Source organism: Geotrypetes seraphini, chromosome 9 (assembly GCF_902459505.1).
Source record: "Geotrypetes seraphini chromosome 9, aGeoSer1.1, whole genome shotgun sequence".
In the NCBI taxonomy this organism is placed as follows: domain Eukaryota; kingdom Metazoa; phylum Chordata; class Amphibia; order Gymnophiona; family Dermophiidae; genus Geotrypetes; species Geotrypetes seraphini.
Window position 1 is genome coordinate 153,852,617 of NC_047092.1, and position 12,434 is coordinate 153,865,050.

General features: G+C 41.7%; 1 protein-coding gene across 4 annotated transcripts in view; it reads right to left on the reverse strand.

Moving 5' to 3' along the window:
- Window positions 1-12,434, reverse strand: part of PLOD2 (procollagen-lysine,2-oxoglutarate 5-dioxygenase 2) — a 169,350-nt gene that overhangs the window by 7,519 nt on the left and 149,397 nt on the right. For all 4 annotated transcript variants that reach the window (XM_033959381.1, XM_033959382.1, XM_033959379.1 and 1 more), the window contains 3 exons: window positions 8,109-8,222; window positions 7,362-7,427; window positions 1,127-1,231 (listed from right to left, as the gene is read on the reverse strand). In XM_033959381.1, coding sequence (XP_033815272.1) covers window positions 1,127-1,231; window positions 7,362-7,427; window positions 8,109-8,222 — 285 coding nt within the window. The remainder of the gene's footprint in view (window positions 1-1,126; window positions 1,232-7,361; window positions 7,428-8,108; window positions 8,223-12,434) is intronic.

A 12,434-nucleotide genomic window follows, 5' to 3' on the forward strand; every position in this document is an offset into this window, starting at 1 on the left:
CCTTTGAGTCTTATTCTTTTTGCTGATCTCTTTTTCTTTTGCATTTGATTTGCATTTTGGATTATTGTCTCTTTTTGCTTTTGTTCCATATCACGGATAACCTCTCTCAAATGCAACCACTACCCCTGAACATTTCCACAGAGGTTCTGCACATTTATAATTCACATGAATGTGTGTTAAGGTGAAATCTTACTGCCCTTTAGCAAGATAGGCCCAGTGGTGTAGTAAGAGGGGAGGGGGACAGGGAACAGATCACCCTCAGGCACCAACTTGGCAGGCATACTGGTGCTTCTCTTCTACCCACACCTCTTCAAAGCTCTCCTAACCGCTGCTCACATCTGATCTCATTTCCTGTTCGCGGGACCAAGTGACATCAGAAGGAAGGCTCAGCTAGCACGAGCAGCAGGTAGAACAGTCTGCTCACTGTCAGCAAAGATTCTTTGGGGGTGGGGGGAGGGTGACAGGAAAGAGCACATTGGGGGGTACATAGTGTGGCAATTCCAGGCACCTCCACTCAAAGTGCAACCTTCCCTCGCTACATCACTTAATAGTCTCAAATACATTATTTTGGGAGGAACATTTTTTAATTCTCCCATGTTGGTAATCATACCTGCTGGCTTTGGAACTGTTTTGTAAAGAAAGTATGAGCATTTGCTTTCTCTATGAATACTTTTTCCATATAAAATAATGGATTTTGAAATCTATCTTCCCCATTTTTAGGTAAACCATCTACATATGGATAAGTTATTCTACACGTCAGAACACATTCTTAGAGACCTTAATATGTATACTCTGGAGGAAAGACAGGAGAGAGGAGATATGACAGAGACATTTAAATATCTCCGTGGCGTTAATGTACAGGAGTTGAGTCATTTTCAAATGAAGGAAAACTTCATCCTATGCCCCCTCCATCTGGAGTTAGGCTCAGGAGTAATGTCAGAAAATACTCCTTTATAGAAAGGGTGCTAGATGTGTGGAATAGTCTCCCAATGGAAGTGGTAGAAATAAAGACTGTATCTGAATTCAAGATAGCATGGGACATGCAGACTGAATGGGACATTTGGCCTATATCTGCCGTCATGTTTCTCTATTTCTTTATTCTGCTTCACAATGTATTTCTACTCACTTGGTGTTTACCTCCTGACCACTGGCCAAAATGCTCCATTTCTTCTATTAACTCATCACATGCTTTATCAGAAAACACTGGAAACCAAAAAACATCTGGACATGGCTGTAAAGAAAATTCCTAATGTTAATTCTCGCATTATGCACACACTTTAGTTTGACAAAGAATTCAGCAGCTGCTATAAATGTCACAATTTAGATTTGTCAAGATAAATCCTAAATTTATACAGCTGGTATAGTTGTATGCTCAGTTACTGGAAGATTACAGTGTCTACCGTATATACTCAAATATAAACTGAGGTGACCCTTTCCCTACCCCCCAAAAAAAAGGAGGAAAAAAGGTTGACTCGAATATGAACCAAGATTAGAAACTGGGGTGATTCTGGCGAGCCAGTCTACAACACAACATTTATAATAAAATCAGTTTCAACAATATCTGTTTAAATAAACAATCCCTCCCACCATAAACCTCCTGTTCCTTACCCCCTATTCCCCCTTCCCCAAGTTTTCCCCAAGTTTTACCAGTACTTGTGTCCCAAGCAGGCCACTGGTGGAGACAGGATGCTGTCAGGCTCAATGAACCTTGGTTTGATTCAGCCTGTATGGTCTATCTCTGACTTCCACTTTAACCCAGACCAAAAAGTCCACCCAGAGCTCGTAAAGGGGTAACTGACTTTTCTGTTAGCAACTTTGGAAATGACCCCCTACTATGGCAGACATCCCTATCATAGTGCTTTGCAGTATCAGCAACAGAAGGGGGAAGGACCAAAAAGTTACTGCTCACATTAAATATTTTTCAATAAAAAATGATGGCAAAAATAAACCCCTGTTTTTAAGTATATATCATGGTGTCATCAAGGTTTATTAAAGCAAGCTCTATTGGTTAGTGCCTCAAAATGTTGTCCAAGTAATGAGAGCTTTACCGTTCAGTGCTGAAGACATCTGCTGCTGATGCTGTATACTGATCTGGTGTCACCATCCTGCATACATGGGCGCGCACACACACACTCCCCCAGCCGCTATCCACAACACAAGCACCCTCCCCAGAGACAATAAATGCCCCACCCCCTGAGTCACTGACCTCCATATACCCATTGGTGCAGACACTGTAGATCTGCTGACTTCCATGCACCCCCCAAAGTCACTGACCTCCATATACATGCTGCTGCTGCAGATCCGCAGACGTCCATGCACCTGTGGATTGTACTGCCACCGATCCACTGTATGTTGAACTGGGCGGGGCCTTGAGCATCTGTGCATGCTCAAGGTCTGCCAACTCCTTCCCCCTCCGAGACTCTCAGAGAAGGTGGGAGTTGGCAGGCTTTGAGCATGCAAAGATACTCAAGGCCCCGCCTATTTCAACATACAGCGGCTCGTTGGCGGTACAATCTATGGGTGTATGGAGGTCCAGCAGTATAGGGAGGTCAGTGTCTCAGGTGGGTGGGGGCATGTATTGTGGATAGCAGTTCCGGGGAAGGAGCTTGTGTTGTAGATAACAATTTAGGGGGGGATGCCCCTGTATACAGAATAATGATGCTAAGTTCAACAGGAAACAGGAAGAGGACAACCATACCCGGTGGTCAGGTGGTGGCTAGAATATAAACCGAGATCCCCATTTTTGGTCCATTTTTTTGCCCCAAAAATCTTGGTTTATGTTTGAGTATACAGTATGTCTTGAGATATTTGCAGGTTGGGTAGTCCTAAAAGTAAAAGTGTTGCACTGTGGAATTTAGAACTACCAGTTCAGTTCCTACCTCTAACACTTTTCTACAGCAAGACCTTATGCAATGACACTTTGTATGCAGGTCCCTAATTTCTTTGATTATTTTGCTGGTTGCTTGAGAGTTCCAGTTAACAGAGAGTCTATAGTATTTAGAAGTCTTGGCCGTCAAGATGTCTAAACTTAGGACGTTAGGCTTTTTTGACCACAAAAACGTCTAAGTTCAAAATGTCCAAATCCAGACCATTTGGACATGGGAGGGACCAGCATTGTAATGAACTGGCCACACAGACATGCCAACAGAGAAATGGGGCACCTTATAAAGGGTGCCAGATGTACATCTCACCATAGCCCCCTATGCCCTCCAAAACTCCCCCCCAACCTACTATACCCACCTATCTAACACTCCAATAGCCCTTATGGCTGCAGGAAGCACATATATAGCAGTATAGTAGGGTTTTGGTGGCCTCACATTTTTCACCATAAATGTAGTGGTTAGAGTGGCTTATAGGCCTGTGTACCCCTCTCTATGTTTCACTAGCCCACCCACCAGGCTCCTTAAGACACCTGTATGCTGCTCTACTAGGCTTTCCCATACCAGGTGCTGCTGTTCTAGAAATATGTATGTACTGTTTCATTCAGATCTTTGTGGGGTGGGAGGGGGTCAGTGACCACTGGGGTAGTGTGTTAGGTGGTCATTACTTAATCTTTCCAGTGGACAATTGGTCAGTTTGGGCTCCTTTTTGGCACTTAGATGGTTTTAAAACAGGTGTAGCTCTGTACATCTAAGTTCTCTCTTGGAAGTCTTGGGAAATGTTTATCATGGCAAGACATCCATGTGTTAAGGCCACCCATAACACGCCTGCACCTTGCCCCCTCGAACTCTGGACACACATTGACTAAGAAGCCTAGCAATACATCCAGAAAGTCGGCTTAGAAAATCAATAATGGACATTTGGAGAGAAAAATGTCCAAGTACTGATTTATGCCATTTTTTTGGGACGTTTTAGTGTTTTGAAAATGCCTCTAATAATGAACTTAGGTGTGTTAATTTACACCAGCCATTGGACTTGACATGAGTTGGTGTGCGTAACTTTAGGCACGGCAAAACCACTTTGTGCTTTCAGTAGACTCCTGGTATAATTCTGCACAAAATTTTTGAAGATTTTGTACACAATATTTCAATATTCTGCAAAGTTTATCTGTAGTGTTTTGCGTAGAATTCCCCAATTCTAAGAACTAAGGGGTCCTTTTACTAAGGCGCGTTAACTTATTAAGCATACGCTAAATGCTAAGGCGCCCATTATATTCTATGGGCGCCTAAACATTTAGCATGCGCTAAATCGGTTAGCATGCCTTAGTAAAAGGACCCCTAAAATTAATTCCTGCCTTTTTCTTTCTCAGGCCCCAGCCTTCTCAGTTCCCTCTCCCTCTAAATCCCACCCCTCTTTCTCATCCTGAATCTCCTTCCCTGGACCCCTTGGTCTGGTATATATATCTCTCTTCTCCAGTGGCTTCTCCCTTCCCAGTCTTGGTCACTCTCTTTTTCTCTCTCTACCATCCCCCCATTTGCGGATCCAATATCCATGTCTCCTCACCCCACCCCATCCACCAGCATATGGCTCGCTCACATCCTGAATCCCTTCTTTGTTCCCTATGATCTGACTTCTCTTTTTCCCTATCTCCACTGGCAAGCATCTCTTCCAGACAAGATAGTAGAGTGACAATGGTGGGTGTCACTCTCCTCCCCCTTCCTCCCCTCACTTTTGAGTCCAGCATTCATGTCCCCTCTCCCTCCCCTCATGGGTCTGGCCTCTCACTCTCCACGACTGACACCCCCCTACCTACCCATGCAGATCTAGCATCTCCCCTACCTGTGGGCCCTCCCAAAGCAGTAGCGGTGGCAGAGGCAATGCTGTGAACAGGCTGCTTGTGGCCGGCTACAAAAAGTGATATCACAAATGACATAGCAAAGGAAAGGCCCTGTTCACAGTGCTGCCTCTGCTGGCCAGCTGCCACTTCTGCTTTCGGAGGGCCCATAGGTAGGGGGAAAGCAGATCCATGATTGGTCAAACAATTGGAGAGAGGCCAGACCTGTAAGGGAGGGAGGCTGTTGGGTCAGGAGCAGGAAGGAGATCAGAAGACCCCCCTGCCCAATGGGAGTGTGGGAGATGATGGAGACAGCAGATCTGGGTGTCTGTGCAGAGTTCTGCGCAGATGGGGAATACTGTGCAAATTCTGCATTGCATAGTTGCATAGAATTCTGCCAAGAGTAACATGCCATCCTTGACTATTCTACTAACACTGGCAGCATCCTGTTGCTCTATGGCAGGGGTGTCAAACTTAATCACATAAGGGGCTGAAATCTAAAACATAGGCTAAGTCACGGGCCAAATTTTATTAAGATACTTAGGGGGTCCTTTTATTAAGGTACACTAACTGATTACGAAGGCGCGTTAGGGTCTTAACATGCGGAATAGCGTGCGCTAAAATGCCGCGCCCGCTAGCCACTACCGCCTCCTTTTGAGTAGGCGGTGGTTTTTCGGCTAGTGCGTGCTAATCTGGTGCGTGCGCTAAAAACGCTAGTGCACCTTCGTAAAAGGAGCCCTTAGCGTGTGCAAAAAGTGCACCTTAATATAAGGACCCCTTAGTCTTAGTAGAAGTATAGGGTTACAACCTCTCCAACCCCACGTCAGCATGTTCTCTCTGCCTCAGTCCCGCCCCTCCTCTGACGTACGGGACCGCGGCAGAGGGAATGTGCTATAGCAGCGGCAGGGCTCCTATTTTGACGGGGCTCCTTTTAACATTGGCGGAGCAGCACTGCAGCTGATGGAGAGAGGGAAGGAATGGCGGGCCAAATCTTGGCGACGGCAGGACCCCGCGGGCCAGAGTTTGACATGTCTGCTCTATGAAAATGATACATTTTAACTTACTCTAACTTAAATAATAATAATTGATCCTATAACATATATTGAAACTCAAACTACATCCATGGATCAAATTATAGATTATCCAACCCACACTCAAATGTATACAAATTCTCCAAATAGGGGGTCTAAAGGATAACTTCTAAATACCTGTGTTCAGCGATTTTTCTTTTGCACATAAAGTGCTTTAAATTCTCAATAATTTAAATTTTTGAGCTCATTTATTTTAAACATATAAACTATCACCTAAAGCAGTGGTTCCCAAACTTGTCCTGGGGGACCCCCCCAGCCAGTCAGGTTTTCAAGATATACCTAATGAATATGCATGAGAGAGATTGGCATATAATGGAAGTGACAGGTATGCAAATCTCTCTCATGCATATTCATTACGGATATCTTGAAAACCTGACTGGCTGGGGGGTCCCCCAGGACAGGTTTGGGAACCACCGACCTAAAGAATAGAACTAATCCCCGTGATTAATAATGAGGTTGAAGTATCATAAATATGCATAATTCTCAGTAAAGAGACCTCTTATAACTTAGATGTTATTTCAAGTCTTCATTCTGAATGCATGTGATATAATCATTTACTTCACAAACCTCCTTCCTACCTTAAAATTTAATTATTAATTTATTTAAATATTTATTGACAAATTTATTTAAAAATCTAACTAACTGATTGGGGAGTACAACTGTTTATTTAATTTTATTTTGTTTAACTTCATTAATCATGTATTGTTTTAAAATATACTTTATACAAGAGCAACAACACTTATCTTAATGGCTTTCCAGCCAAAGCCAACGTTGGGGGACCATGAACTGCCCGACGCTCCCACTACATTCAGAGCGTTTCAGCTAATAAAGCCTTCTTCGGGGGACACTATTGATGTTGTGCCACGTTTCCCAGAGAGTGGTTCAACCACTCAAGTTATTAGCGCCGTTGTGTAAACTTCGAGCCTTACATGCAAACACACAGTACCTTGTCTTCAAAATTTGTTAAGTTGCTTAAGGTAGGAAGGAGGTTTGTGAAGTAAATGATTACATCACATGCATTCAGAATGAAGACTTGAAATAACATCTAAGTTATGCATATTTATGACACTTCAACCTCATTATTAATCACGGGGATTAGTTCTATTCTTTAGGTGATAGTTTATATGTTTAAAATAAATGAGCTCAAAAATTTAAATTATTGAGAATTTAAAGCACTTTATGTGCAAAAGAAAATCGCTGAACACAGATCCTTGAAATGTATTGTAATCTTATCTGTACTCTAAGTGTAATCTATTTGTTATATCACACAGTTACGTACTGTCAATTTACTATCCAATTTGTAAGTTCCTTCGGAATCTATCCAGCTATCTCTCCTCTGTTGTAAAAAAAAACAAAACCAAAAAACGTTGTATCTTCACTGGAAATGTCCAGTCAACTCTTTTGTAATCCGCCTTGAACTGCAAGGTATAGGCGGAATAGAAATCCCTAATGTAATTTGCTCCTTCCAACTGAATGTGTAGGAAAATACAATAAAACACACTTTTTCAGATACTATCAAACCAACAGTTTTAATAACCAAGGTATTAGCTCCTTACCTGTTCCACAAAGTTTTCTGTGAAGATCCTGGAATAATCTTGGTTTATATATTTTTCCTTCCAATCCTGAGCATCACAAATGAACAGTTTGCATTAAACAATTCTGATTTTAGCATGATTTCATATATTATTTTCATGTTTAGAAACAGCTAGTTAGTTGACTTAGGAATTAATGAGTTGACCTGTGTTTGGACCATAAATGTACCCTAATAATGGGGTCCTTTTATTAAGGTGCACTAACTGATTTAGCATGCGCTGAAGATTAGCGCATGCTAAATGCTAAGATGCCCATAGGATATAATGGATGCTTTAGCCTTTAGTGCACACTAATCTTTAGCGTATGCTAAATCGGTTAGCGCACCTTAATAAAATAACCCCAATATTTGCTGTGCTAATAGCTGGTAAATTATTTTGTCTCCTTTTTATCTTATTATTTCAGTGATCTATAGATGATCTCTTACCATCAGTACATTACAAGTTGTTAAAGCACAGTCTCCTCTACAAAGGAAATGAGTGTCAAAATGCAATAATGTTTCATTAATTAGGTTTATAATTTATTAACAAAACGAAATGGCTATTTCTGTTAGGCTCCTCCTCCTGCACTTAACAGCGAACCAGTTTATTCCTACTGGATGCTGAGTAATGCCCTCATTTTAAGGAGATAATTCCAGTCTTTGAGCTAATAACTTGCATACCCTAGGAACAGATCATCCACTGTAAATTCTAGGATTTGTTTGAGGTACGTACCATTGGATTTTCAAAAATCTGCCAGAGATCATTGTTGAAATGTGAGGTATTATAGTTAGCAGTTGAAAGAAGTCTTCCAAATTCATCTCTGTTTGAAATGTACATAAAAACACCCTATATCAAGGGGGAGAAAGACATTTTTTTTAAAAAAAAATTCATGAATAAGAACACACTAGAAGCATATTACCTACGAAAATATCACTTTTATAGACAGGTGCACTCAGTCACAAATGCATTCAAAGTGAGTGCTCTATGCATATAAAAATGCACAAAGTCCCTGATTCTATAAATGGCATCTAATTCCTAGGTGTTGTTCAGGGCAGATGTCAATCAACCACTAAGTGCCATTTATAGAACTTATAGAATTGCACCTAATGGTGCCTAAGCGTTCTTAGATGACGGTATTAAATCTATGCCCAAACTCTGTCCCTAATCCATCCATAGCTAGGCCTACTTGCGCATGGAAGAGGTAGGCATCTATTGGCAAATTAACACTCTCCCCCCCCTTTTATGAAGCTGTGTTAGGCTTTATCGTGGGCAACAGCAGTATTAGCTCCAATCCTCATAGAATTCCTATGAGCGTCAGAGCTAATACAAGGTGCCTGGTGATGATAAAAGCCTAATATGGATTCGTAAAAGGAGGGGGGTAATTAAAAAAAAATAATTTTAACTATATTTTAATAGTGCTTTCAATTATCAGTGCTGATTAAACCAATTCAAAAAATTAGCGCCCCCTTTTACTAAGCCACGGTACAGGTTTTTATCACTAAATACTCTGACACTCACAGGGATTCTACGAGCATAGGAGAAGTGTCAGAGCATTTATCGCTCCAGGCTGCGGTAGAAACCTTTACCGTGGCTTAGTAAAAGGGGTGGGAGTAAATTAGGCACTGAGATCAGCTAGGAATGACGATCTAGATGCCTAACTGTAGGCATCTTTTATAGAATCAGGGCCCAAATGGCCAGAAATGTGCAGACACATGGGGGGGGGGGGTACATTTTTACATGCAGAAAACACCTCCTGTAAAACATTCATAAAAATTAACCTTATACATAGCAAATTTTGCATGTACTCTGCTACATACACAGAATATCTAAACATGATATATAATAAATGACCCCTACAGGAAGATTGCAATCAATTGTTTAGGAAATTATGCAAACCTTTTTTAAACCCTGCTAAGCTAAATGATTTCACCATATTCTCCGGCAATGAATTCCAGAGTTCAATTACACATTGAAGAAATATTTTCTCCTGTTTGTTTTAAATCTACTACTTAGCAGCTTCATCGCATGCCTTCTAATCCTAGTATTTTTGGAAATAGTAAACAAGCGATGCACATCTACCCTTTCCACTCCAGTCAGTGGAAAGGGTAGATGTGTTTTATGAGTTTAGAGGGTCATGTCAATCTCTCATGTTAGGATCGTGGCAACAATGCTGTCTGTGGCAGGTGCTAAGCTCTTGAATGCACTGTCTGGTATTTTGTGATATTGTGCTGGGAGGATGAATTTTAAGAAAATGTTGAAAATTAATTTGTCTTTTAATGCCTTCCAGTGTTAGTTTTGTTGAAACCTGATCTGCAATCGTTCATATATGGAGCTTAAGTTGATTTGTATGTAATTTTGTAAACCACGTGATTAAAATATGGTATATAAATTTTTAAATAAATAAATTTTACAGACGTCTTATCATATCACCCCTGAGCCGTCTCTTCTCCAAGCTGAAGAGCTCTAGCCATTTTAGCTTTTCCTCATAGAGAAGTTGTCCTGTTCAAACGGGTGGAGTTTGGGCACAGCATGTATGGGGTATATTACACTCATAGATCCTAACATTTTATAGTCTCTGTGCAGTCTTTTGCAATCTAGGCACAAACATTTACATCAACTCTATGGCTGGTATAAGTCTTCATGCCTTTTTTGGCTACTTTCTTTATAAAAAAAAGTGTCTATTTGTATTTATATAATAGGCTTCAATTGATACTTTCCTAACACCTAAATCCATACACACCATAATAGAATTACCCTCAAACTGCAGATGTCAGACTATCTTTGTATCTTTCAAAATGGGATCCAAAACTGAATGGAAATACAGTGGAACCTCGTTTTGCGAGTAACCCGGTTTGCGAGTGTTTTGCAAGACGAGCAAAACACCTAGCAAACTTTTGTCTTGCAAACCGAGCATGTTCCGCTACACGAGCACCTCCCCCCTGCTCTAACCGGCATCGCACCCTCCCCTGCCAACGCCCCCCCCCCCCGCGAGAACCACATCGCACCCCCGTGCTGAAAGCGGCATCCGCCCGCTCTTCCTCCCAAACATGCTCCTTATCCCATCTGCCGGTTGTGCCACTGAAAGAAATCTCCCGCCTCTTGCCTGGGCTGGGCCTTGAGCATGCGCAGATGCTCAAGGCCCAGCCCAGGCAAGAGGCAGGAGCTTTCTTTCACTCCCACAAGCAGCAGATGGGGTAAGGAGCATGTTTGGGAGGAAGGGCGGGCTTTCAGCACGGGGGTGTGATGCGGTTCTCGCGGGAGGGGGGGCGTTCACGGGGGGGGTGCGATGCTAGTTAGAGCGGGGGGGGGGGGAAGGGGTGATGGAGCAGCACCGGTAGCCTCTGGGGGGGGGGGGAGGAGGAGGTAGAACGAATTAAAGCGAGTTTCCATTCATTCCTATGGGGACACTCGCTTTGATATACGAGTAACTTGATTTACGAGCATGCTTCTGGAACGAATTATGCTCGTAAACCAAGGTTCCACTGTAAATGCAACTTGTTTCATTAATACACAATGCTACAAAAGAATTATTGAGATTCAAAATAAGAGAAACAAAATAATACCATTAACCCCCCCCCTCTTTCACTAAGGTGCGCTAACCGATTAGCACACACTAATTGAATTAGCGTGTGCTAAACACTAACACGCCCATAGGCTAACATGCATGCGTTAGCATTTAGCGTGCGCTAATTCGATTAGCGTGCACTAATGGGTTAGCGCACCTCAGTAAAAGAGGACCTAAACTGAGAATACAGCTTCTGAATTTAGTGGTAAAAAATACTTGCATTATTAGTAAGCTATTTTTCAGCCATGATACCCACAATGCTAGAGGGTAGAAATCCTGACTTCCTTAACAATATAGGAAGTCTAAATTTTAGATTTGAAAGACTCTTGCCAATGTTGAATTTACAGAGCTGAAAAAGCTTTAAATTGTCAGCTATATAATTAATATGTTAGAGTGTGGGCTTCGTTTTGGGTGCTTTTAGAAACATTAGGGAAAGTAAGGAGGGTCTGCCCTGACCTCATATTTTTCAAGAAATGTTTGCAAAATTACATTTCTTATACTTAATACCTAGCAATCCCAATCAGATGCCATCCCCTGAGTTTTCATCTTGCCATTAAAACCAGATACGAAATGATAAACAGTTTCCTTACATTGACTAATGCAACACCTAATGGCTCTAACAGGAAAAGAAGCTTTAGCAAGATAACTAAAAGTGGTTTTTTGGCTACTGTGTGAAAATAAGCCTTCTCCATGATTTATTTAGTACTTCAAGTTCACATGAGTTTGGCTTGCCACCTAAAAAACACTTTTTACATGCTTATAGGGTCTTTTACTTAAGTGCTGTAAAGTTCTGCAGTTACTGAAAGGTAAATATCAACATTATTGTAATTGCAAAGCCTCTGCATTAACTGTTGGGGTTATTCCTCAAATCTACCCATACAGTTAATGAAGACAAAGTACTTACGTATGCTAACCATACTATACATAATTTAGATGCACGTAGATGTTCTGAATTATCTATTACATTATCGGTTAATCAGTGGTACTATACTTCACATATAAGGGGGGGGGGGGGGGCGGAATGCTACAAATTGTGCTCAAATAGGGGACTTTGCTGGAAGACCTTTCCGGACTACCACAAAACGAATTTCTTTTTAGATCCGCAATTCATCAAGTCGCTAGGACAATAACAACAGGCACTGAGATTGGGTCTGAGCGCAATTCTATTTTTTTTTTTTTTAAAGTGTGCCATACCCCCTTTTCAGATCCACGCTACAGAGTTCCAATTAGGGAAAGGGAATGGGGCTTGTATACCACCTTTTTGTGGCTTTGGCATTTCAAAGCATTGGGCACTGGAGAATAAAGTGACTTGCCCAGGGTCACAAGGAGCAGCACCAGTATTTGATCTCGCAACCTTTGGGTGCAGAGGCAGCTGCTCAACCTGTGAGCCACAGCCCTTCCCCCTAATAATTGTTTTTTTTTTTAATACCTAAATATTGATGGTTTGGCGACTGTTATTCAATTAATTTGCATGTACATCTCGGAATCGTGCC